Raw genomic sequence first — 26,844 nt, 5'->3', positions numbered from 1 at the left:
GCGTTTACGACCGGCCTTGATAATAAAACAATTGTGAGTCATACTTGACGACTGTTCGAAGTCTAATAGTTTAGAGAGGGCGTTAAGTTTCATGTGGGTGCCATCCGATCCTCTCTCCAGCGTGAGGCCAGCGTGTCGCGTTTCGAAGACGGCGTATGAGACATCAGATCGGCGGCTGCAAGCAGCTTCTGCAGGCGGTGGCAGCAGGAAGAGGGGGAAAGGCCTACCTTGTTATTGTTTTGCGGGTGGGCTTAGCAGCCAAGTCCATTGATAAATAAAAATTGAATAACGGTGGCTATTCGACATGGTATTCTACTATATCAGTGATGGTATGTAAAGTAGCATAAGTTAAGTTGAATTACGCTAAATTTATCATTTAACAACATTATTTAATATAATATTAATAATATTAATAGGATAGGTAGGCCTAGCCTACTAGGCCTAGTAGAGGCCTACTACTACTAGCTAGAGGGCCAGGCCTAGGCTAACTAGGGCCCCTAGCTATATGCCCGGGCCAATGATATTTATTATATGGTTCAAATACAGGAGGCTATATGAAAGTTATTAAGTAGGCCGGCCTAGAGTAGTAGTAGCCTAGTCTAGTAGAAATGTTTATAATTTATGACTTAGTTAGTTGGACAAGGATACTAGCCCTACAGTAGCTAGGCAGGCCTAGAGTAGTAGTAGCCTAGTCTAGTAGAAATGTTTATAATTTATGACTTAGTTAGTTGGACAAGGATACTAGCCCTACAGTAGCTAGGCAGGCCTTATTAATAATATTATAGGCCTAAAATTAGTACTGTATTTAATTATTGTTCTTATTTTTCAGTTGTTTCACCTCCCTATTGTATATACATGGGTTTGGATAAACATGAAAGTGAGTGAAAAGTGTTGTTTTAATCTATAGGTATTCTCAGTAAAATTTTAATTTATAAATAGTATTATTGGCCTAAATTATTTATTACATTTAAATAATTTAATATAAAATATTATAATAACTAACTTTATAACTAGCAGTGTAGTCTGTTTTTTAATTTATTTTTAGATGAAGGTTTAATCAAATTTGGATTCCCAGAAGATGTGTGGTGAGTTATCTTAACATGCAAATATTGTTGTAAAAAAAGTTGAATTTATTATGAATTATAAGTAATAAATTCATTGTGTTTTAGGTTTCATGTTGATAAACTATCATCAGCTCATGTCTATCTTCGGTTACCAAAGCATCAAACAATTGATGACATTCCAGCTGCTGTCCTAGAAGACTGTGCTCAGCTAGTCAAAGCCAACAGTATACAAGGTAAATACTGGTGAACTTTGGATTATCATTTTTATATACAGTTGTAATATGAACTATTAGTATAGTGCTAAATAAAAATACTCTGTTCATATTTTTGAATTACAGTGTAAAGAGGCTGTCATTACTGCTGGACAGTATGTTTCTGCCAAATTTGTAATACTTTTTTATTGAGACAACCAAAATTTAGGTCTGGTGGTAATTAACTTTAAATACAAAATTATAATTATTGCAAATGTCAAAAGAATCATTGATAGAAAAATAAAATTATTATTGAATTAAATTTTCCAAAATTAATTAACTTTCCTTTTTTAAGGGTGCAAGATGAACAATATCAATATAGTGTACACACCTTGGGCAAACCTGAAGAAAACTGGTGATATGGACGTCGGACAAATAGGTTTCCACAGAGGAAAAGATGTAAGATATCACAGTCAGTTTAAATAAGCAACTTATACTGTGTTCGTTAACTTATGTTTAAACTAAATTTGATCTTACTAATTATATTATCTCTTTTCTCAAATAAAAGGTTAAATCAATCAAAGTTGAAAAAAAGAAAAATGAAATAGTAAATAGACTCAACAGAACAAAAGAAGAGAAATTTCCAGACCTCAGAGCTGAAAAAGAAAAACGAGATCAAGAAGAACGAAAAGAAAGTAGGCGGAAAGTGCAAGAAGAAAGGGAAAAGGAAAAGTCTGCAGCAGTACAACGTAAAGAGGAAGCAGAATTAAGGTAAAATAATACAAAGTCATCAATTTACTAATTAGAAAGTACAGTCATTATTGTTGCTTCAACATTTATGTAATTTTAATTTCAGGAGTTATTCATCTTTAATGACAAGTGATAAAATGACGTCGAATCAAGATGTTGATTCGGACGCTTCAGACGATTTCATGTGAAGACTCGTCACATGACTTGGTGGTGTAACTTGTATTGCCTTGTAGGCCAGTGCTGAGTTCCAGCCCTCTAAACAGACAGACACATTTACAGTTCAGGAAAAATGTAAATTGCCCGGGCAATCCAAAGAAAACAATCTAACCCATATGATAACTATAAGAATATCGCTGCTGATGATAGCATTATCTATATTTGGATCATACATTTTACTGGTTACCTAAGATGTTGGTATATGGCTCTACTATCTGAAAATTATGAAAGATACTGTGAATATTCACCCTTTACATCTGAACAATGAAACACGCTGTCTAGCTCTGAAGGCCAGCTGCACCAACACTTTTAATTTGGTCTTTTCATGGTCAACCTGTTTTTACTGTAATGTGTTCCCAAACCAAGAGATTTTTTTAACTTTGAATATGCAAATTGCAATGAAAATGGCTAAGGTTGATTTTAGAGAACTATCGTGATAAAATCCGCAGCAACAGTAATTTTAGAATTAATATACAATAACACTATGTGTGCTATGTAAATGGCATGTACAGTGATGCAGTAGTTACCCTATAATATGTAATATACCTGTGTTTTTGTATTGAGTGAGAACAACAGTAGATTATCATAATATTCATAACCTAGAAATGTATTCAGTTGTAGAAAGAAAATAAAATATAAATATGCATTAAATGTTTTAATTCTGAAACAAACATTTGTAATTGTTGGCATTGTATTCAGCTATGTTTCAATGTTTATCAAGCATTTCTTATATTTTGGGATTACATAACAATGCATACTGTATACCAGAATCTACACTATCAAACTGTATGCAACAAAAACATGTGATGTGCCCATGTATAAGAGATCACTACCATATTTAGGCACACCTTACTTTTTTGTCAGTGTCTAATTAGTGCAGACAGAGCTTAAAAGTGTTTACTATTATTAATTGCGTGCATAGTTTTCAGATAAATACAATAAAAATCGGTATGCATAGTAATTTTTTGGTAACGCATTTATTTTTCTCCAAAAACAGTTATAACAATAGTTTTATCTTAAATAACATTAAATAACTCAACAATTCAACTGCTAATTAACAGGAATGTTCAAAATTATCATAAATATCTTTTTTCAAAATAAAATAATTTTCTATAAATTTAATAATAATTTCATATATATTACATATTGCAGTAGATAGCGATATTATTGCATATATTTTTAAACAGTATCAAAAGCAACTCATTTACATACAAGTTATTGTCCTCGACCACCTGTCCTTCACAATGTCGTAAAAAGTGACTGCAATGATCTTTTCACTTGCATCAATTCCTGGCGTTTCTGAAATTAATTGAAAATACATAAATTTAACAAACTTATTTATAACAGTGATTTGGAATTGTTCAATTAACTTTTGTTTTGTAATAGGGGGCTCTGTCCACACTATCAAATTAGTTTGACTAAAAAAATGTGATGTGCCCAAAATATGGTGGTGATAAGACATCATATCCATATATGGGAACATCACATTTTGTTTTCACATAAAGTGTAATAGTGTAGACAGAGCTTTAAATGCATGGTGCTAACACAAACATTACACAGGATGAAACCTTCTACTTACTTCATCTTGAATAATACACAAACATTACACAGGATGAAACCTTCTACTTACTTCATCTTGAATAATACACAAACATTACACAGGATGAAACCTTCTACTTACTTCATCTTGAATAATACACAAACATTACACAGGATGAAACCTTCTACTTACTTCATCTTGAATAATACACAAACATTACACAGGATGAAACCTTCTACTTACTTCATCTTGAATAATACACAAACATTACACAGGATGAAACCTTCTACTTACTTCATCTTGAATAATACACAAACATTACACAGGATGAAACCTTCTACTTACTTCATCTTGAATAATACACAAACATTACACAGGATGAAACCTTCTACTTACTTCATCTTGAATAATACACAAACATTACACAGGATGAAACCTTCTACTTACTTCATCTTGAATAATACACAAACATTACACAGGATGAAACCTTCTACTTACTTCATCTTGAATAATACACAAACATTACACAGGATGAAACCTTCTACTTACTTCATCTTGAATAATACACAAACATTACACAGGATGAAACCTTCTACTTACTTCATCTTGAATAATACACAAACATTACACAGGATGAAACCTTCTACTTACTTCATCTTGAATAATACACAAACATTACACAGGATGAAACCTTCTACTTACTTCATCTTGAATAATACACAAACATTACACAGGATGAAACCTTCTACTTACTTCATCTTGAATAATACACAAACATTACACAGGATGAAACCTTCTACTTACTTCATCTTGAATAATACACAAACATTACACAGGATGAAACCTTCTACTTACTTCATCTTGAATAATACACAAACATTACACAGGATGAAACCTTCTACTTACTTCATCTTGAATAATACACAAACATTACACAGGATGAAACCTTCTACTTACTTCATCTTGAATAATACACAAACATTACACAGGATGAAACCTTCTACTTACTTCATCTTGAATAATACACAAACATTACACAGGATGAAACCTTCTACTTACTTCATCTTGAATAATACACAAACATTACACAGGATGAAACCTTCTACTTACTTCATCTTGAATAATACACAAACATTACACAGGATGAAACCTTCTACTTACTTCATCTTGAATAATACACAAACATTACACAGGATGAAACCTTCTACTTACTTCATCTTGAATAATACACAAACATTACACAGGATGAAACCTTCTACTTACTTCATCTTGAATAATACACAAACATTACACAGGATGAAACCTTCTACTTACTTCATCTTGAATAATACACAAACATTACACAGGATGAAACCTTCTACTTACTTCATCTTGAATAATACACAAACATTACACAGGATGAAACCTTCTACTTACTTCATCTTGAATAATACACAAACATTACACAGGATGAAACCTTCTACTTACTTCATCTTGAATAATACACAAACATTACACAGGATGAAACCTTCTACTTACTTCATCTTGAATAATACACAAACATTACACAGGATGAAACCTTCTACTTACTTCATCTTGAATAATACACAAACATTACACAGGATGAAACCTTCTACTTACTTCATCTTGAATAATACACAAACATTACACAGGATGAAACCTTCTACTTACTTCATCTTGAATAATACACAAACATTACACAGGATGAAACCTTCTACTTACTTCATCTTGAATAATACACAAACATTACACAGGATGAAACCTTCTACTTACTTCATCTTGAATAATACACAAACATTACACAGGATGAAACCTTCTACTTACTTCATCTTGAATAATACACAAACATTACACAGGATGAAACCTTCTACTTACTTCATCTTGAATAATACACAAACATTACACAGGATGAAACCTTCTACTTACTTCATCTTGAATAATACACAAACATTACACAGGATGAAACCTTCTACTTACTTCATCTTGAATAATACACAAACATTACACAGGATGAAACCTTCTACTTACTTCATCTTGAATAATACACAAACATTACACAGGATGAAACCTTCTACTTACTTCATCTTGAATAATACACAAACATTACACAGGATGAAACCTTCTACTTACTTCATCTTGAATAATACACAAACATTACACAGGATGAAACCTTCTACTTACTTCATCTTGAATAATACACAAACATTACACAGGATGAAACCTTCTACTTACTTCATCTTGAATAATACACAAACATTACACAGGATGAAACCTTCTACTTACTTCATCTTGAATAATACACAAACATTACACAGGATGAAACCTTCTACTTACTTCATCTTGAATAATACACAAACATTACACAGGATGAAACCTTCTACTTACTTCATCTTGAATAATACACAAACATTACACAGGATGAAACCTTCTACTTACTTCATCTTGAATAATACACAAACATTACACAGGATGAAACCTTCTACTTACTTCATCTTGAATCTGGGGCGGATCCAGAGGGGGGGTCCACGGGGTCCGGACCCCCCCTAAATTTTAAGGGTGCCCTTTTTTTAGAGGTTCAATATTTTATTCGTGTGACATATTTGTGTGTATATTAGTATGCACAGAGTAGGCTACACTAACCCCAAAAATAAAAACAGAAATTTATCACAATGAGCGCGATGTTAAGTTACGGCGGCCGATCAAAGAGCATCGTGAGAGGTGGTGACGCGTGATGATCTCTACTTAAACTTCTAAAAATAGATCGTTTCACATACTACAGAGGGCGCATGTAAACTGTTTACGATTCAACTCCGCGTACGTTACCATGCGCGCTATGTCATTGACGTGATTATTTGTCCATTGGTAAACACATTTTGATGTATTATTATTCTGAAAATAATTGAACTGTAAACATAATTCTTTTGAGTATTTGTTTATTTACATATCATTCCATCAGATCAACTATTTTTTATTTCCATTACATCCAACCAAACATGTAAAAAATGTATTTAAAATATCGTACTATCTAGCGCGTACGACCATACGCGGTAGATTGTTTACTCAAAAATCATCGAACGGTCATCCTACACTATTCAACTTTGTTCTTGTAGTTGAGCCTCTCATGACCTGGGATTTGTTTGACTTCCTACGCCAAGATAATATAGTTCTACAAGCCATGTGCTTTTTTCTTTGAGAAATATTTATTATAAGTGCAAAAAAAATGTTTTTTTCTCGATATCAAGCCTTTATTATTCAAATCTTTTAAAGAAAAATCACACATACCATAAAGAAGGTTCATTTATTTCATTTTTGAAACAATTATTTGTGAAAATTACGTGAGGCTCAACTACAAAACCACCATTTTGTGATATGATGTCATCGTAAGCCAATCAAAGCTGAGCTTTCTCGCGATCGGCAGAGCTCACGGCCGGTTGAATGATTTTGGATTCTGGCTATTTGATTGGTGGACGCGAATCACCCACAGCGGAATGTTTTCTCTCGCGTACGTGTACCAAGAAGTCACGTGATCACTCTGTACTGAACGGTACTACACAAATTTAGAGCAATGAATTTGTACGAACTCCGTTAAATAAACAACTCTATATATTTTATAAACATTTAATAACATATTTTATTGATATTTCCAATGTTGATATATAAAAGAAATTACTATAAAACGTAATTATATGTAATTATTTTAGCGAAAAATGGCGCAATTTGTTTACAACGTTCGTGGCTAAAAACGATCATTTTCGGCAATGTTTTAGACCCTATATTTCGAAAACTACAAGTCAGATTTTCGTAATTCTTTCTTTATTGGAATATTGAAACAAAATACCAACAGATAATGTTTAAATTGGTTGAAAAATAACAACTTTTAATTTTGCATCGTTATCCCTGCTAATAAAGTGTCATTTCCGGCGAACTAGAAAGGTGCCATTTATCATGGATTTTGCGTGCGAGAGTGCCATTTCTGGCCATCTAAGTGTGTCCTGTAACAAAATTCGCTTCGCCACAACCCCCACCATGGGGGGGCTGTGGCTCAAATACTCAATATCTGATGTGCCCTTTTTATCGGCGGACCCCCCCTCTCAAAAATGTCTGGATCCGCCCCAGTGAATAATACACAAACATTACACAGGATGAAACCTTCTACTTACTTCATCTTGAATAATACACAAACATTACACAGGATGAAACCTTCTACTTACTTCATCTTGAATAATACACAAACATTACACAGGATGAAACCTTCTACTTACTTCATCTTGAATAATACACAAACATTACACAGGATGAAACCTTCTACTTACTTCATCTTGAATAATACACAAACATTACACAGGATGAAACCTTCTACTTACTTCATCTTGAATAATACACAAACATTACACAGGATGAAACCTTCTACTTACTTCATCTTGAATAATACACAAACATTACACAGGATGAAACCTTCTACTTACTTCATCTTGAATAATACACAAACATTACACAGGATGAAACCTTCTACTTACTTCATCTTGAATAATACACAAACATTACACAGGATGAAACCTTCTACTTACTTCATCTTGAATAATACACAAACATTACACAGGATGAAACCTTCTACTTACTTCATCTTGAATAATACACAAACATTACACAGGATGAAACCTTCTACTTACTTCATCTTGAATAATACACAAACATTACACAGGATGAAACCTTCTACTTACTTCATCTTGAATAATACACAAACATTACACAGGATGAAACCTTCTACTTACTTCATCTTGAATAATACACAAACATTACACAGGATGAAACCTTCTACTTACTTCATCTTGAATAATACACAAACATTACACAGGATGAAACCTTCTACTTACTTCATCTTGAATAATACACAAACATTACACAGGATGAAACCTTCTACTTACTTCATCTTGAATAATACACAAACATTACACAGGATGAAACCTTCTACTTACTTCATCTTGAATAATACACAAACATTACACAGGATGAAACCTTCTACTTACTTCATCTTGAATAATACACAAACATTACACAGGATGAAACCTTCTACTTACTTCATCTTGAATAATACACAAACATTACACAGGATGAAACCTTCTACTTACTTCATCTTGAATAATACACAAACATTACACAGGATGAAACCTTCTACTTACTTCATCTTGAATAATACACAAACATTACACAGGATGAAACCTTCTACTTACTTCATCTTGAATAATACACAAACATTACACAGGATGAAACCTTCTACTTACTTCATCTTGAATAATACACAAACATTACACAGGATGAAACCTTCTACTTACTTCATCTTGAATAATACACAAACATTACACAGGATGAAACCTTCTACTTACTTCATCTTGAATAATACACAAACATTACACAGGATGAAACCTTCTACTTACTTCATCTTGAATAATACACAAACATTACACAGGATGAAACCTTCTACTTACTTCATCTTGAATAATACACAAACATTACACAGGATGAAACCTTCTACTTACTTCATCTTGAATAATACACAAACATTACACAGGATGAAACCTTCTACTTACTTCATCTTGAATAATACACAAACATTACACAGGATGAAACCTTCTACTTACTTCATCTTGAATAATACACAAACATTACACAGGATGAAACCTTCTACTTACTTCATCTTGAATAATACACAAACATTACACAGGATGAAACCTTCTACTTACTTCATCTTGAATAATACACAAACATTACACAGGATGAAACCTTCTACTTACTTCATCTTGAATAATACACAAACATTACACAGGATGAAACCTTCTACTTACTTCATCTTGAATAATACACAAACATTACACAGGATGAAACCTTCTACTTACTTCATCTTGAATAATACACAAACATTACACAGGATGAAACCTTCTACTTACTTCATCTTGAATAATACACAAACATTACACAGGATGAAACCTTCTACTTACTTCATCTTGAATAATACACAAACATTACACAGGATGAAACCTTCTACTTACTTCATCTTGAATAATACACAAACATTACACAGGATGAAACCTTCTACTTACTTCATCTTGAATAATACACAAACATTACACAGGATGAAACCTTCTACTTACTTCATCTTGAATAATACACAAACATTACACAGGATGAAACCTTCTACTTACTTCATCTTGAATAATCTTGTTCTTAAGTTCATTTATCTCTTGGAAGATGATATTCTGTAGTCCACTTTGCAACTCCCTCTTAAGGCTGATGTCCAGTTGGACATTCCTCTCTTGGAACTCTTCCAATGTATTTCTAATAGTTTCAATGCTGTTAAAATATATAAATTACATTGCAGGTTAGATTCACAATATTTTTCGAAGGAAAACAGTAATTAAACATTTGTTATAAAATATATTATTAACAGAAATAAAATCTGCAAAAATTATATAGTCTTTCTACAATCGTAAATAATTTTATTGCTAAAGCTCTGTCTAGACTGTGAAACCCATGTGACAAAAAAAAATGTGATGTGCCTATATATAGACATGATGTCATCATATCATGTGATGTGCCTATATATAGACATGATGTCATCATATCACTACCACATTCAAGCATATCATGTGATGTGCCTATATATGGACAAGAAACTTGTCTTATTGCCTTACTTTTCATACAGCTTAAGTGATAATTTTCCATGCAGTTGTTTCATTAGTTTACTACTCTTTAGTTCAATTGCATTCATCGCCTCTAAACCTTCTTCCAAAGACAAAATCTCTCCTAATATCTTTTGTTGTCCCAATTTCAATTCTTTGAAACTGTTTAAAAAAGAAATTTTCTGTTACAAAACACAATGGGTTGTGTATGCGCAAATAAAGACTTGAAATGAAAATAAATTGTTACATCACAATCTAAAGATCCAGATGAACCTACTTTTTACTAATGTTAGAAATATCAAATAATTATTATAAGTTGTTGAAGTGCTTATCTGTGTTGGTGCAATTTTCTGTGTGTTTTTACTCTTTTATTTATCATATAATATACCAGTTTTCAAAACAAATTTCTTACCTAGCTTGATGATAGCTCCTAAAGCTCTTCAAATGCTTGGTGACAGTATTAATAGCACATCCCGCTAGTTTCTTGGTTTGACTTTGTTTTGTCTGCAACATTATCAAATTATAATTTCAATTTGGTTTTCCATTGACAAAAATACATAAGATGCATATTTTATAGCTTAAAGGCGGATTCCCACCAGGAATGCAACGCAAGGACGTAACGCAACGTAAGTGATTTGAACAATCACAAGCAAAGGATTATTCAAACAGTCGCTTGTCATTGATCCATTCCCTGCGTCTATGTTGCATCTCTAGTGGGAACCAAGCTTTAAGCTGATAATACCTGAATGTGCTTGTTGATGGTACCACGTACAACTTGTAGTAAATGTTCAATTTGTTCAATCTCTTCATCACCTGTAAAGCATGATGTTGATGCTTTACCAGCATTAAACTGGCCATCATCTGATTTGCCTACTTGCTCGCCATCATTAAAATCTATTTCAATTTAAAAAAATATATATTTCAGAGAGTGGCTAAGGTGTTTAGGCAGAAGCACCATAACCATAGCACATGTTGAAGGCTCTCCTCGTCTTCTTAAATAAGGATTAAAAACTATATCTGACTGTGTTGCATTATAGAACCCAGGCCATTTTTCAAAGAAGAGAGGTCACCCTAGTATAATGGTCTATCTCAACCACTGGATACCTAATAGTAAATGAGTATATATATTAGTTAATTTTAGAATTATTTAATGTTTGATGATCAAGAACAAAATAAAAATAAATTATGATTTTAAAAATTATGTTCAAAACCAATTGAACTACAAAAAATGTAATGATGCAACCTTTGTTCATTTTGTAGTTTACTTACAATAACTCTGATCTGCTTCTTGTTCTTCAAAGTCAAATAATTTCTTTGGCATCAATAATGAAGATCCTCTTGCTGAGTTCCTTGTTGGTTTTCTTTCTTTCTGAACTTCATAATCAACAGTATCATCTTCACTCTTTTCCTCCAAGTCCTCTTCATCATATTCAATTTCAACCTGATATTTGCGCTTTAAAGCCGATTTTGTGGGTCTTGGATCTTTAGATGGTCCTGATACAACTGTTTGAGGTTGAACTATTTTCTATGAAAAAAGAAAATTTTGTCATGACACTTTCTTAATAACGTGTTAATCATGATAGAAGGGCATAGATGGGATGTAAAGAAGTTGGTACAATGTTCTAAAAAGAATTAGGTATTTGAAGGAAGTAGCATCTTGGTGTGTTGATCAGTGGATTCACCGAGGGACTAACTTGAATTTCAAAAACTGAGGATAACAATAATATTATAGTAATTCAATAAAAACTTGCAATGTTTGATTTGTCTCGTAGTGCAGGTGTTTTATTTGAGCTGGGTACAACTTGAATGATTGCAGGAATTGTTGTCATTCTTTGTTCTTCTTCGTCATCTTCTTTTTGAGTTCCCATTTCTTGGTCAAAATCAAAATGGAAGTTCAAAAGCTGTAGGAAAAATGTGGTTTATTGTAGTATTAATCTATATATAAATTTACGTAAGGGCAAAATTCGGTAAATCGCGCCTTACTTCTAGAATTTTTACTCGATGGTATATAAAGTTGGTTCGTACTTTCAGTACTGATTTTAACCACCTGATGTAACCCTGTTTCTAATTAAATTAAGTTAGATAATTAGTTATTGACGATTAAAACGAATTTAGGTTCAACGATTTGCCCCAAATAGGGGTGTTTCCCGATCGTAGTATACACTGTCTAATGGATGTCCATCTTGAAAAATACCCGCCACAAAAATGCGAGGAGGCTTCGCATTTTCCTATCTCCTCCTACGATAATTGTTTTCAATAGCTGAAAACTGGTTGAACAGCTAGAGTACAGCATCATAATGTTGAAGACAGGCCGAATTTCTTAAAAAAATACTATTTTGATAGATTTAATATATGATTATACAAATGTATTGATTTGCGATGAATGGAACATCCTAATCTCTCAGTCTGCCAGAGTTTGGTTTAACACAAGTAGGTAGATTTATGAGCCCTTGGTTTAACACATACGGTAGGTAAATATATGGGCCCTTTGAGAATAAACTTGAACAATACTGTAAATACCTATTAACTGTTTTTGGTCCTCATTTGAATTGAACATTTCTTACTGTGAATGTTCGTACTGTTAGATGTAATATAAAAATATATACAAATAAACTTATTACTGAGATTGTGGATAGGCTCTACTGTTAGATATATAAACACATTATTATATACAAATAAACTTTATACTGACAGTTCCTTCTCAACGTTTGTATTAATTAATAATTACCAAAAATATAAACGTCGTAGTGGTGTATCGTGACTTTAATATTTCAATCGATTATGACAGTGACAGTTTTAACAAAGTATTAAATCGCAAATGTTTTACTGTATTTAGAGGTATATTATTTATAGCCCTATAAAACATGAAAAAAATATTTCGTTACTGAGTGGATAAAGAATATATTTAAAAATTGTTCCTCTTTGCACCTATCCGCTTTCCCATCCCTCAACCCTAATGTTACATCTCCCTGGTTACATACAAAACACAAATTGGGTTTCTTTAAATGAGTCCAAATCAAAAATTTGGACTCATTTTGTGATAAGTTTTTCCTTCGGAAGTAATTCCCAGGGTGCTAATTTTAGTTGACTACATAAATAATCGTGTCTATTTATTCGTTTCTGTAAACGACAATGTATTATAGTCCTGCGGTACGTACATTTGAAATAGCCAGTTTTGCTACTCTGAAATTACTGTGTATTCGAGAACCATTTGTGGGTACGACCTAGATGGTACGCGAGCGAAGTTCCTTCTCAACGTTTGTATTAATTAATAATTACCAAAAATATAAACGTCGTAGTGGTGTATCGTGACTTTAATATTTCAATCGATTATGACAGTGACAGTTTTAACAAAGTATTAAATCGCAAATGTTTTACTGTATTTAGAGGTATATTATTTATAGGCCTATAAAACATGAAAAAAATATTTCGTTACTGAGTGGATAAAGAATATATTTAAAAATTGTTCCTCTTTGCACCTATCCGCTTTCCCATCCCTCAAACCCTAATGTTACATCTCCCTGGTTACATACAAAACACAAATTGGGTTTCTTTAAATGAGTCCAAATCAAAAATTTGGACTCATTTTGTGATAAGTTTTTCCTTCGGAAGTAATTCCCAGGGTGCTAATTTTAGTTGACTACATAAATCATCGTGTCTATTTATTCATTTCTGTAAACGACAATGTATTATAGTCCTGCGGTACGTACATTTGAAATCGCCAGTTTTGCTACTTTGAAATTACTGTGTATTCGAGAACCATTTGTGGGTACGACCTAGATGGTACGCGACCGAAGCGAGCGTACCATCTAGTCAATAGAAATTTATATTTTTTTTTTTTAGATACATATTTTAAATAAATTACTAAAAAGTGTAAATACTAAATAAAATAATGAGCAAACCTCAACACTATGCTCCTTGTCAAAGTAAGGAGTGCTTGTTGTCGATGTTAATTCTTCACAGGTTTGAAAGTACATGTAATCCTGAGCTGTGCTTACACTTTGCTGTGAAGATAGTTTACAAGGTGTTCTTGTCACCTATGTAATGATAAAACAAAACAAGTTATAACTGTGAGCAAACTTTCTATAATACTTTTGTTGATCTTTGTATAAATACCTAGTATTTTATAAATATGGTCGTGTTCGTACGGTGGTTAAAATAAGCGCTTAATTTCACCCATGCCTCGGGTTATAAATTGAGCGTTGTTCGTACTTGAAATATTTAACCGCTTAAATGCTTAATCGACGAATCACAAACCGGAAATTACGTTTTAAGGTCAGTTGTTTTTACAACCTACGACCCCATTTTCGCACGCTAGTTTCGTGTTGTATATTTTTTACTCGCGATCTTTCTTTACAATAACAATTACTTGCTACCTTTTACACTGCTTATCCTTGCGACAAACCTTATGCCTCTTAACGCCGATAATCCTGCCGAAATATGCCTTCTCCTGACGACCATTATTTTACTCATTGACGAAGAATTTGAGCCCAATGTTACACGACGGAAACACCACCGACCAGCGGCTCCCCGACCAGCTAGGCCTACTAAGCGGTCTACACCAACAAGGACAGCACCAGCTGACGATCGCTCTCGAAGCGTGTATGGAAGAGCTTCGTAGGAGAAATGACGGGCCTAGGCAGCGAACGTTTGTCAAAATTTGACACATTGCCTCTATCGGAGATTTATTATCCTCGAAGGCCGAGTATAATTGGATTATCGCTGAAATAACCTGCAAATTTGGTGAACATTTTACCTCGAATTTTTTGTAGCCTGAGGCAAAAGTTAATTGGATCACGCGAACGGAAATCGGGAATAAGCTGGTATTTTCAACCCCTACGAACAGGCCCTATGTTCCAGTAATGTATTTTCCCATAAATAATACACATTGTAATGATATCATAAATCTGTACGAAAGCCCATTAATGCCATTTTAAGTATATGTTTTTCGAACGTAATTCGTTTGAACGGATTAATAATCTGTTCAAACGAATTAGTAATCCGTTCAAACAAATGCAACATATACAACAAGTGCCATTTAAAGTATATGTTGTAATTCGTTTGAACAAATTAGTAATCCGTTCAAACAAATTACTAATTTGTTTAAACGGATTACTAATTTGTTCAAACGGATTACTAATCCGTTCAAACAAATTACTAATTTGTTTAAACGGATTACTAATTCGTTCAAACGAATTACTAATTTGTTTAAACGGATTAGTAATCCGTTTAAACAAATTAGTAATTACAACATATACTTTAAATGGCACTTGTTGTATATGTTGCAATTCGTTTGAACGGATTACTAATTCGTTTGAACAGATTATTAATCTGTTCAAACGAATTACTAATTCGTTAGAACGGATTACGTTCGAAAAACATATACTTAAAATGGCATTAATGGGCTTTCGTAAATCTGTCTTTTAATACGTTACCTTATGAGTGTCATGATATTTATCTTTGACTTGTGCAGGAGTGGTTTCAATACACTTTTTGTGTATATCTTCTTCTATATCTATTTGTTCTAATTCATCAATTACATGCTGAATGCTTTTCAATTTCTCATCCATAAGATCATCTTCTGCTTCTTCTTCAACCCTTTTCCTCTTCTTACCATCTTCACTCTTTTCCACTTCTTTTGGTTCCATATACATATTTCCCAGTGATGACAACTTCCTCTTTGTTTTTCCTTTCTTGCTTTTTCTTTCTGCGTCATTCTCCTTCTTATTTGAGTCTGGTTCCAACGGAGACCTTTCTGTACCATTCTTCTTATTTGAGTGTGGTTCCAACGGAGACCAAGATGTTCTTCCCTTCTGCTTCACCCATACATTAGTGCGACCTTTTGAGTACGTACTAACTTGTTTCTTTTCCTTTTCTACTAACCAGCTTCTTCTGCTTGTAATACTCGATGCATCATCATTGTCTTTTGTGACTTTTCCCTTCTTTTTACCAACTGTACCAATATCCATATGACTATGGGTATTCAATTGAGGTCTTAGGGCCACTTTATTACACACTTTCTTTGTCTGTAATGAAGAGAAATGTACTTACAACTTAATTTTACTTTAAAAAAAACCATGTTGATTATCAATCTTTGGGATAGAATTGTACATCCATTACTAAATACTACTACTACAAAACATGTAAAAAAGGTAGTTTTCCAAATGCAATTGACAAAACGAAGGAGCAGAAACAGGGAATTATAAATGTCATTTTTAAATAAATGTAAGTAATCTTACTGGTGACCCGGCACTTGTTGAACTATCTTCTAAAGAGCTGAAAATGAAACAAAACACAGACAATTAATAGCCTACTGGTTTATCAATACTTGGATAAGCACTAATTCTAAACTTCCATCAGTTTTATAGCATACAAGATGAACAAGTCATCCCTAATTTTAACACTAAACACTGATAATTTCCAATAACTTATCAGGTATTGTAAGAAGAATTTTTATTATCGTACGTCAATGATTAGTTACACATAACACAAGATGAATGATATGGATGCGAATAGTCTATTTCAACATTTATTTCTTCAAAATCAGGTTAAATTAAACTTATTTAACGTAAAATTAAGCAGATTTAATTCTATGTTGGTCATTTTTGTAAAAAAATACTTACCTTCCTCGCTCTTCATAGTTTACAGGTCTACGAGATCTCCTAGATTTCTTCACGTCTGTCATCAAGACCTAAGAACCCAAAAAATGTATTATTGGCATCAACAACTTTTATGAACAACAATTAGTAAAATAAAGTTTTAAAAATTCAAAGGAAACCGAATAATGGATATAAATAGTTTTTTTAAAGCCTGTCGGTTTAAAATTTCTTCTAATGTCTGTAAATATTATATATTTTATGATAAACAATTATATATGGGACTTTAATCCATTTAAGATCATTTTAGTTTGTAATGCTTGGTTCCCTAGAGACGCAATGCAAGAACGTAACGCAACGTAAGTGAGTTGATCAATCACAAGCGATGGATTATTCAAACTGTCGCTGGTCATTGGGTTGGGTTTTCATCCTTGCGTTGTGTCCTAGTGGGAATCAAGCTTAATTGACTGGAGTTTGCAGCATGTTTACTTCTATGCTTTAGTAGACCTACCTTACACATAGTTGCAAAGCTGGTAACAGATGCTTCTTCATCAAATACATCTTCCTCTTCATTCCTGTAACTTAGGTCTTCTTTCTCTTCTTCATCATCTGTGTCAATTATCTCAATTGTTTCTATAAGGTTTTCCATTTTACTCATCTTTACTTCTTGCTCCTGCAGCTTCAATGAACCATTCTCACTTTTTTCTTTGTCAATTTCTTCATCTTCTTCACAACTTACAACTTCTTGAGGGGTTTCAAAATCCTCAATCCGTGCATTACTATCATCAGATCCTGGCTTTCTTCTTTCTTGTCTCTTTGTGTAATTTTCATCAAGCTGGTAATTGTTTATTTCTTGCTGCTCTTTCTTCTTTCTTTCTAATTTTTTTTTTTTATTGTAATCTGCAACCGTATGCATTTGGTTGTAATCTGCAACCGTATGCATTTGGTTGTAATCTGCAACCGTATGCATTTGGTTGTAATCTGCAACCGTATGCATTTGCTTACTTTTCGCACCTTGCTGTTTTGGTTTACAACCCCGAATCATAGAACCAACCATTGTGTGAAGTTCATTAAGATCTCTATCTTGGAACTCAATATCATCAGTATGTGCATCACGCATAACCTCAATCTCACCCATGTTCTTTTGCTGTTCATCATGGACCTCAATTTCATGCATGTTCTTCTTCCTTTGCTTTTTATTTCCTCTATTATTGTTGTTCATTTCATTACGTTCTTCAAGATGATGAACCTCATCAGTATGTCCATCACTCAGAACCTCTATTTCATGCATGTTCTTCTTCCTTTGCTTTTTATTTCCTCTATTACTGTTGTTCATTTCATTACGTTCTTCAAGATGATGAACCTCATCAGTATGTCCATCACTCAGAACCTCTATTTCATGCATGTTCTTCTTCCTTTGCTTTTTATTTCTTCTATTACTGTTGTTCATTTCATTACGTTCTTCAAGATGATGAACCTCATCAGTATGTCCATCACTCAGAACCTCTATTTCATGCATGTTCTTCTTCCTTTGCTTTTTATTTCTTCTATTACTGTTGTTCATTTCATTACATTCTTCAAGATGATGAACCTCATCAGTATGTCCATCACTCAGAACCTCTATTTCATGCATGTTCTTCTTCCTTTGCTTTTTATTTCTTCTATAACTGTTGTCCATTTCATTACATTCTTCAAGATGATGAACCTCCATTTCATCAGTATTTCCATCACTCAGAACCTCAATTTCTACTATTTTGTTTCTTTTGTTTTTACGTTCTAGGCCCCTGTTCTCCTTCTCCAGTATTTTGTTTAAACTGTTAATTTGTTTGACAGGATTAATTGATTGAAGAAATTTCCTTTTCCGTCCTTTCCCTTTTGTTTGACTCTTTTTACAACTTTGCTTTTTAAAGTCACTTAATGAATCTTCCTGACACTCTTCTTCACTGATCGTCTTCTCTAAGTTTTGTTTTGCTTTCATTTTTATAAAGTCGTCATATGGAATTGGTTCAGTATCGGTATCATCATAACCTCTTCTGTTTACTTGTTTTTGTGCTCCACATTCTTCATCGGTTTTTTCAAATGAATAATGATCTATTTTGTCTTCTGTTTTTCTTTTATTTAATTCATTCTTCTCGTCATTTTTTTTTCCTATTTTTCCTTTCTGTTGTTTTTTTGTTTTTTTTACTTTTTGTTTTGTTGATTCCTTTTGTCTATTTCTATACTTCGCATAGAAAGATGGTGGTGAGGAGGACTGAGAATCACTTTCACGTTTCCTTGCTCTTGTTTCTACTTGAAATTCGTATGGGTCCGATTCATTTTCCAGAATGACTTCATCGATATTCTCCTTTGGTTGGCTGGCTCTTACTTTTCCTCTTGAGGGTTTCTGTGTTTTTATCTGCCATCCACCTAGACTAGGGTTATACTTGGGTTTTGCTCTTGTCTGGCTGCATTTCAGTAGTACATTACTAGATTGTGAGCAAACTGATTCCTGTGATACATTTAGGTGGTCTTCATCTGATACTTGATTAATATCTTTAAAAATAGATTAATGTAACGAAAAATGGATTAATGTAACGAAAAATGGATTAATGTAACGAAAAATTCTTAATTATAGGAGGAACAAATTGATTCAGTAGCTTTACTTATTTAATTAATTTATTTAATATTCAAGATAAGATAAACTTTATTGACACATTTACACCTGAGGTATACATGAAATTTGTTTTACAAAATACAGACAAAAATAATTTTAGTTTAACTGGTGGGCGGAGTTTTACTGGTGGGAGGAGTTTAACTGGTGGGCAGGGTTAAACTGGTGGGCAGAGTTATACAAGATTTTTTACTAGATCTGTAAACATTACAGCAGAATGGAAGAACTAAAATTGTCGTCATATCAAAGATAATTAATAAATAAATGCTTACCTGAATTCTGTGATGGTACATTGCTTTGTGTAAGATTCTTAGTATGGGATCCACTTGGACTTTCAGGTTTATTACTGGGTGTAGTCTGCTTACTACGCGATGCTTCCTCTTCTGCGACAGTACTTAGTGTTGGAGTCAGAGCTGCTAAGTACACCTTCTTAGTATACAACTCACTGCAATCAATTATAGACATTTTGTTTAGATTTCCTTCTCAATATTAAGACAAATATGTAAGTATTTATATTAGCCTCTAACAGATTGTCCTAAAATTTATATTTATACATGTGAATGTAATAATATTTCAAACTTAAATAAATGTAGATCTCTAGTCTATGCAACATCTCTTGTATGGTGATCGCGCCTTTGCAGTTTACAGCTCCTAAACTGTGAAACATTAATCTTTTCTATTCAATAGAAGAACACACCTTAATTTTTATTTAATACTTTTTTATTTCTAAGCGATAGGACAATTTGTTAGAGGCTAAATATGACATCATTAATATTATTACCTGTTGTCCACTTTGCTAAGTTGACTGTCATAAGAAGGTGGCAATGAGTCTGGAATTACATCAGAATCATTTTCCACTGGAACTATACGACCAGAAGATACTACTGAAATTAAGACAAATAACATGTTTAATACCAGGTTTTCCGTTGGAGAATCAAGAATCAATGATTAAGATTGGATAACAGTGTTTTTATTAAAATAAATTTTTAAATAAATAATCAAAGTTTCATAAAAGGTAATTAATTTGTTTGATCACATTTACATACTTGGTAAATCTTCTGCATCAGAATCATTCTCAGCTTCATTGTTCTGTATACCATGGCCATCGCCCAGGTCAGCAATTACCAGGTCAGTAATCTTCAGGTCGGCAATATCCAGGTCAGCAACAACCAGGTCAGCAACCACCAGGTCAGCAATGTTCAGTTCAACCTCATGGCCTACCTGTTCACCGTTGGGTGCTGTCTGAACTTCACGTTTTATGTCAATCTGTTCACAAATCTCTATTCTCTCTTTAACAGGTTTTTTCATGTCTGTATCAGTATCATTAGACTTTTCATTATCAGTGCTTGATTTATCATTGGGTATAATAATACGTAATGGCGTCTTCACTCGTTTGGTACTACCTTGCTTTGTCTTGGGTGTTTTAGGAACATCTATGTCAAAATGCAAAAATAGATACAAATGTAAAGCTGCTCCGCCACTTTTTGTAGTATTTACTTATTTTTGTATCTCCATTGAGATCAAGCCACTGATAACAACAGCATTTATTTAGTGCTTATTTTATTTGTATCTCCATTGAGATTCAGCCACTGATAACCAGCATTGTCACTTTTTAGTGCTATTTAATTTGTATCCCATAATTTATTTCATAAATATCTACCTTTTTTGTCATTACTATTATCATGTTTTTTGTGTCCAGTGTTCTTGCTTTTTGTAGCCATTATTGAGGCATTAGGAGTTGGTTTAGATGTCTTAAAAGTTGATTTTGGTACTGTTTCTCTAGCAGGGGAAACCATAGCAATCAAAGGTACAGAAACTCTTCTTACATCACTGTTTCCTCTTCCAATCTGAATATATTCAGACAAACATTCTTGTTAAAGATCTTGTTTGATCTTTCACAATAAGTCAACTAAAGCTCCGTCTACACTATCAAACTAGTTTGACAAACAATTGTGATGTGCCCAAATATGGTAGTGATATGACATCATCATGTCCATATATGAGCACATCACATAAGTTTGATAGTGTAGACAGAGCTTTACATACATTCACTAAATTTGAGATTTAATGAATCCCATTATTCTTATATTACCATTATTCATAAGTTTTCCATCAAAATCGTAGCATATTATAACTACTCAGGATACAACTTAAACTCCTGTTTCTGATATTAATTTAATGTTTCTTAAACACACACTACCTTTGGGTAAGGTTCGTCTTGTGGTAGACTTGAGCTTATTAATTCTGGAGAGACTGGTATTACAGACAAAATGTCTTTACTGCTTTTAGTGGTTCTATTTACTGAAATATCCATCTCAGTAACTGAAGACTTTCCACCTGATATCTATAATATAATACTTTCAATACAGAATCTTCGTTTTATACAAGGTTTCTTTCTTCCATTTATAGGAGAAGTTGGTGGAATTGATTCCCTATCTTGCCAGCATTTATAGGAGAAGTTGGTGGAATTGATTCCCTATCTAGCCAGCATTTATAGGAGAAGTTGGTGGAATTGATTCCCTATCTAGCCAGCATTTATAGGAGAAGTTGGTGGAATTGATTCCCTATCTTGCCAGCATTTATAGGAGAAGTTGGTGGAATTGATTCCCTATCTTGCCAGCATTTATAGGAGAAGTTGGTGGAATTGATTCCCTATCTTGCCAGCATTTATAGGAGAAGTTGGTGGAATTGATTCCCTATCTTGCCAGCATTTATAGGAGAAGTTGGTGGAATTGATTCCCTATCTTGCCAGCATTTATAGGAGAAGTTGGTGGAATTGATTCCCCATCTTGCCAGCAAAAGGAAGGACATACTTTTTTAATTACAGTAGTACCAATAGACGAGGACCTGTAGTACCAATAGACGAGGCAAGATTTTCATTTTACTGTATGATGATGTAAATAGGGAATGTTGGTTGAATAGACCATTTTGATGTCATAAAGATTATTTATTTTGACCAAAAATTGAACCACATAATTTGCATAATCTTTCATTTCTATTAATATTATTCCATCTTCCTTTTTCAGTAAGAGTATATAAATTATAAATTGACACTTGAGATTTGAATTTGATTTATTCCTTGTACTACCAGTAGATTGTTTATATAAGTAACAATTTGTTTTGGTTTTTCTCTTTCAGGACTAATTTTCAACATGCCTAAATAAAGAAGGTACGTGGCCATAACTTCATAAATATATTACTGAATAAATACTAGATCTCCATTTTCATGGACCTGTAAAAAGGAAACAGGAGGGATATATGCTGACATTTGTGTAGATGTAGGGGTTATGCAGGTCGTTAAGACCTTTGTGGGGTAATTAACTACAGTACTGCAGAATTGAAAGTAACTACTGTAATTGTAAATATTAAAGTTAATAAAATAAACAGTTAAACAATAAGTTCTGTAGTTTGTGTGATTCGATTTTGTACTGAAATTTACCAGTTGGGACAATTCTCAACTAGGAAAAATGTACAACTGGGAAAATTTACAACTGGGATTGATCAGACCAGTTGAAAAATTCACAACTGGGATTATCAGACCAGTTGAGAAATTTACAACTGGTAAAATTTACAACTGGGATTATCAGACCAGTTGGAAAATTCACAACTGGGAAATTTACAACTGGTAATTGTCTCAATTCACAACCGGGAAAATTCCCAACTGGTCTTCAACTGGAATTTTTACCGGGGACTTCACTTGATTAAACTACAAATCGATTTTATTTATCTTTATGTTTTTGCGAGCAGATTAAATCTTACACTGCTACTTACACTTCTTCTGCAAGACTTGTTTCCAAATGCCACATTCAATGCATGTTTAAGATTAATAGATTTGTCAAACATTATCTGAACAACTTGACTGTTATCCTGGCACTTTTCAAATAAATCACTCACAAGAAGTGTAAGGTTCAGATGTAGCATATTAAACCTCCTCCCTCTCTCTGTAAACAAAAACAACATGCCAAATTAATGCTCAAAAAGTAAAAATGAAATGATATTTACATTAGTTTATATACTAAAAAATTAAATGAACAAAAACATAACTTAATTGGCCAACAATTCATTATGCTAAAAAAAACTGAAGGAACAAAATCAACACAATATTCCAAATTATGCTAAAACACTAAAAAAAACAAAATAATATGCCAAATTATACCTAAAAACTACAGAAACCACAACAAAATAATATACCAAATTAATGCTCAAAAACTAAAAAACAAAAACTAAATAATATGCCAAATTCTGAAATGCAGAATGTGATAAATACCTTTAATTGTGTAATTGTTGACATCATTATCTGCTATAGTAATTGTCTCCCACGCATTCTAAAAGTAAAACACTTTTAATTATAAATAACAAACTTTTGTCAAATTCCAAAGCAGTAAATATTGATTGTTTTTACTACAGATGAAATTTTGAATTCATTAATAGAAAGGAAATATACAATTGAGACATAAATTCTAAGTTCATAAATAAAATGACAAGTTTATGTTCTGTATCATTTCATGAGCAAGATAAGTTTATGTTCAGACAACTTATGATAAATATAAAAGAGGATGCAACTTGAGACAGTTAGAAAAGTTAAAATAACTAACACTATTATTATTTTCATCATCAACATAGATGGTAAGGCACTTTGAAACTGAATTGAAATCAACCCAAAATTCATTTCCTTTTGGGACAGTTAACTGTAAAAAGAAAAGAATATTAAATCAACACAATTAAAATCAGTCTGAAAGATTATTATAGATTTTATATAGTTAATTCTCAATTGGAATAGAATCCAGTTGCTTTAATTGAAAACCACCCACACTATGTTTGCTTCAGTAGTATACAAATAATAAATGTTTATGAGTTTAATGTGGAAAATATTTGTTGAGTAGTCGGGCTTTCAATAAATATCTCTCCATGAATACATTACATAATATTACATTATATATTTGTTTCCATATTTAACAATATTTTACTTGAAAATGACATGGTATATTTTCTGAATAGACTTGAGTGTTACTGACCTTATGATATCCAAGGTGTGCTTCAGCAGCTACATAAGAGTAGACACTAAAAACAATTATATAACATTAATATTGTTACAACACCTTCAGCAGCTACATATTAGAGTAGACACTAAAAACAATTATATAACATTAATATTGTTACAACACCTTTAGCAAATTTTCTTTTTATACTGAAATTTTTTTTAATATTATTTGTTTAAATTATAAATATTTTATAAATATTATAAGATAATATTAACATTAAATAAATTGGTATATTGTATATTAAGATTATAGTGAGAAAATGTTTTAAATACAATAATGGTGTAAATTATTATTAAGTGATTCCAATAGGACGAGAACCATAAATATAAGCGCCGTAAATTAAGCATGTCAGAGTAATACAGTAAAGACACATTATTAATTGATGCTTCCGCCACAGGTAATGCCAATAAGATGAAACATCAAAATAAGCAATACGTATTATATTTCTAAATATAGTAACATACCTCCTCTCTCTACCAGCAGATTCATTTAAAATATTCAAGAATTTCCTACAGTCCTTTAAAGTAATAACAAACATATTATTTAGGAATTAGTTGATCATTTTAAATATTGATTTATTTAATTTGATTCAATTTCTAGAAATTGTAAATTTAATTATTACAGGGCTAGACACAAATTAGCAGACTGATTAATTAGCTTTGCAAGTTAAAAAAAGAAATGCGTGTGCAGTTTCAATGCCACCAGTCTAGCCTCATATGAAGTTTATTTTTATTTTTAAATTGTTTCTCTTTATAATATGCTTTTTTAATTTCAAGAGTTATTCACTTTGACCAAAAATTTGATCCAAACAAATTATTTACCTGAAAAAACTGTAATTTGAAGCCAAAAAATAGTCCAAATTAGATTTTTGGTTAAACTTTGTTTTTTGGGGTTTTTTTTCTAAGTGAAAACATTTTTTTCTGGAATTGATTAACTATATTGAAACTAAATGGCCTACTCATTTTAGATGTTTTGGGGGGACAATACATCTTTAAAAACATTTAAAAAAATACATACTTCATCAAAACAAGATTCCTTTATTTCAAGAAACTTGAGAGCGAGATGATGTTGTGGAAACCATTTTTTAGCATAAAATGGACGTTCTGATTTTCTCACTAATCGTACCATCAACTCAATTAATGACATCTGCATTTCAAAGTCTCCAGCTATTACTAAGAACTGATTTAGTTGTTTCCTAAATTAATTTACAATTAATATCAATTTAAAATACATCAGGAAAGAATTATATAAATAGAAATCAATCATCCATGTAACATAACATTATATTTAGCAAGGTATATTTGTCACCAGTTTCTATCTTCTATGTTGTTGGCAAAAAACATCATACAATTTTTGTTGTACAAATATAGTAGGCATACTTACAAAATATTTTTAACGGTTAAATCATTTTTGGTACTTGAATCAGGACGAAAATCTTCTAAAAGTATATTAATATCTCTCAAAGCCTATAAAACAAAATGTTCAGCACTTAGAGGTTTCACAACATTAGGCGCTATATAAATTCAGGATATTATTATTATTTACTGAGAGAGTAAGAAATAAACAACAAAACATTATTATGATACTGAATAAATACTAGTCTAATATAGTGAGGTACAAAGTACAATAATTTTCAAATTATAACTTGGTATTGATTGATTAAAACCATAAAAAAACATTTTATGGAATTCCTTACATTATTATTAATAAATAAAAAATGAAAAAGTGTATTTTTGATTTACCTGCATGCTGGTGTAGAAATCATTTCTATTTCTACTGTTCAAAAGGTCCAGTAGTCTGTCTAATGACTTCAGGATCATTGATTGTTTGCTATGACCTTTCTCGCATTCAACTAACGGCTGTAATTATTGCAATCATGAATTTATTTTTCTTAAATATCCAATATCTATAAATCTAAAACTTTTATTTTGACATTTCCTTTTGTTTTTGTACAGTGCATTAAGAGCACATTCATTATAAGAATTAACTATAAATCATTATGCAGCATCCACCCAAGAAGGAGTGTTTTAGTTACATTTTTGATAGTATAGTATCAAGGATGTAGAAAAGTTGATATAGAATGGGTGGGACAAGAATGAAAAAAAAACTAACATTCAT

The 26,844-nt window shown here is 32.2% G+C and overlaps 2 protein-coding genes across 2 annotated transcripts; one reads left to right on the top strand and one right to left on the bottom strand.

Moving 5' to 3' along the window:
• Window positions 1–60: 60 nt before the first annotated feature.
• LOC140062612 (coiled-coil domain-containing protein 25-like) lies at window positions 61–3,100 on the top strand. The gene is made up of 7 exons (XM_072108904.1): window positions 61–329; window positions 830–877; window positions 1,046–1,085; window positions 1,170–1,297; window positions 1,611–1,714; window positions 1,824–2,026; window positions 2,112–3,100. Exons 1-7 carry the CDS (start codon window positions 305–307, stop codon window positions 2,191–2,193), a joined length of 630 nt encoding a protein of 209 aa, XP_071965005.1. The 5' UTR covers window positions 61–304; the 3' UTR covers window positions 2,194–3,100.
• On the bottom strand, window positions 2,998–26,844 carry LOC140062078 (uncharacterized). Its single transcript, XM_072108124.1, has 26 exons — window positions 26,839–26,844; window positions 26,469–26,585; window positions 26,110–26,192; window positions 25,744–25,921; window positions 25,191–25,243; window positions 24,700–24,745; window positions 24,280–24,372; window positions 23,952–24,009; window positions 23,456–23,625; window positions 21,885–22,028; window positions 21,345–21,531; window positions 20,731–21,117; window positions 20,466–20,568; window positions 19,957–20,129; window positions 17,546–19,566; window positions 17,062–17,129; window positions 16,678–16,714; window positions 15,874–16,464; window positions 14,341–14,475; window positions 12,190–12,339; window positions 11,708–11,963; window positions 11,181–11,332; window positions 10,851–10,942; window positions 10,451–10,600; window positions 9,962–10,109; window positions 2,998–3,520 (listed from the first exon to the last, which is right to left on the bottom strand). The coding sequence occupies exons 1-26, from the start codon at window positions 26,842–26,844 to the stop codon at window positions 3,461–3,463; spliced, it is 5,658 nt and encodes a 1,885-aa protein (XP_071964225.1). The 3' UTR covers window positions 2,998–3,460.

The sequence above is a fragment of the Antedon mediterranea genome, chromosome 11 (assembly GCF_964355755.1).
Source record: "Antedon mediterranea chromosome 11, ecAntMedi1.1, whole genome shotgun sequence".
NCBI classification, from domain to species: Eukaryota; Metazoa; Echinodermata; class Crinoidea; order Comatulida; family Antedonidae; genus Antedon; species Antedon mediterranea.
Note: the sequence above shows the minus strand (reverse complement) of the source record. Positions and strands in the feature narration are given on the sequence as shown.

Bases quoted from the DNA above. Each gene is read 5' to 3' on its own strand.
- LOC140062078 (XM_072108124.1), bottom strand. The intron at 21,118-21,344 runs GTAGATATTTAT...ATTTTGACATAG, and splicing joins TAATAGTAATGACAAAAAAG to ATGTTCCTAAAACACCCAAG. The intron at 10,601-10,850 runs GTAAGAAATTTG...TTTTTTAAACAG, and splicing joins AGGAGCTATCATCAAGCTAG to TTTCAAAGAATTGAAATTGG.
- LOC140062612 (XM_072108904.1), top strand. From the start codon at position 305: ATGGTATTCTACTATATCAGTGATG. The intron at 1,298-1,610 runs GTAAATACTGGT...TCCTTTTTTAAG, and splicing joins CAAAGCCAACAGTATACAAG to GGTGCAAGATGAACAATATC. The intron at 1,715-1,823 runs GTAAGATATCAC...CTCAAATAAAAG, and splicing joins GTTTCCACAGAGGAAAAGAT to GTTAAATCAATCAAAGTTGA.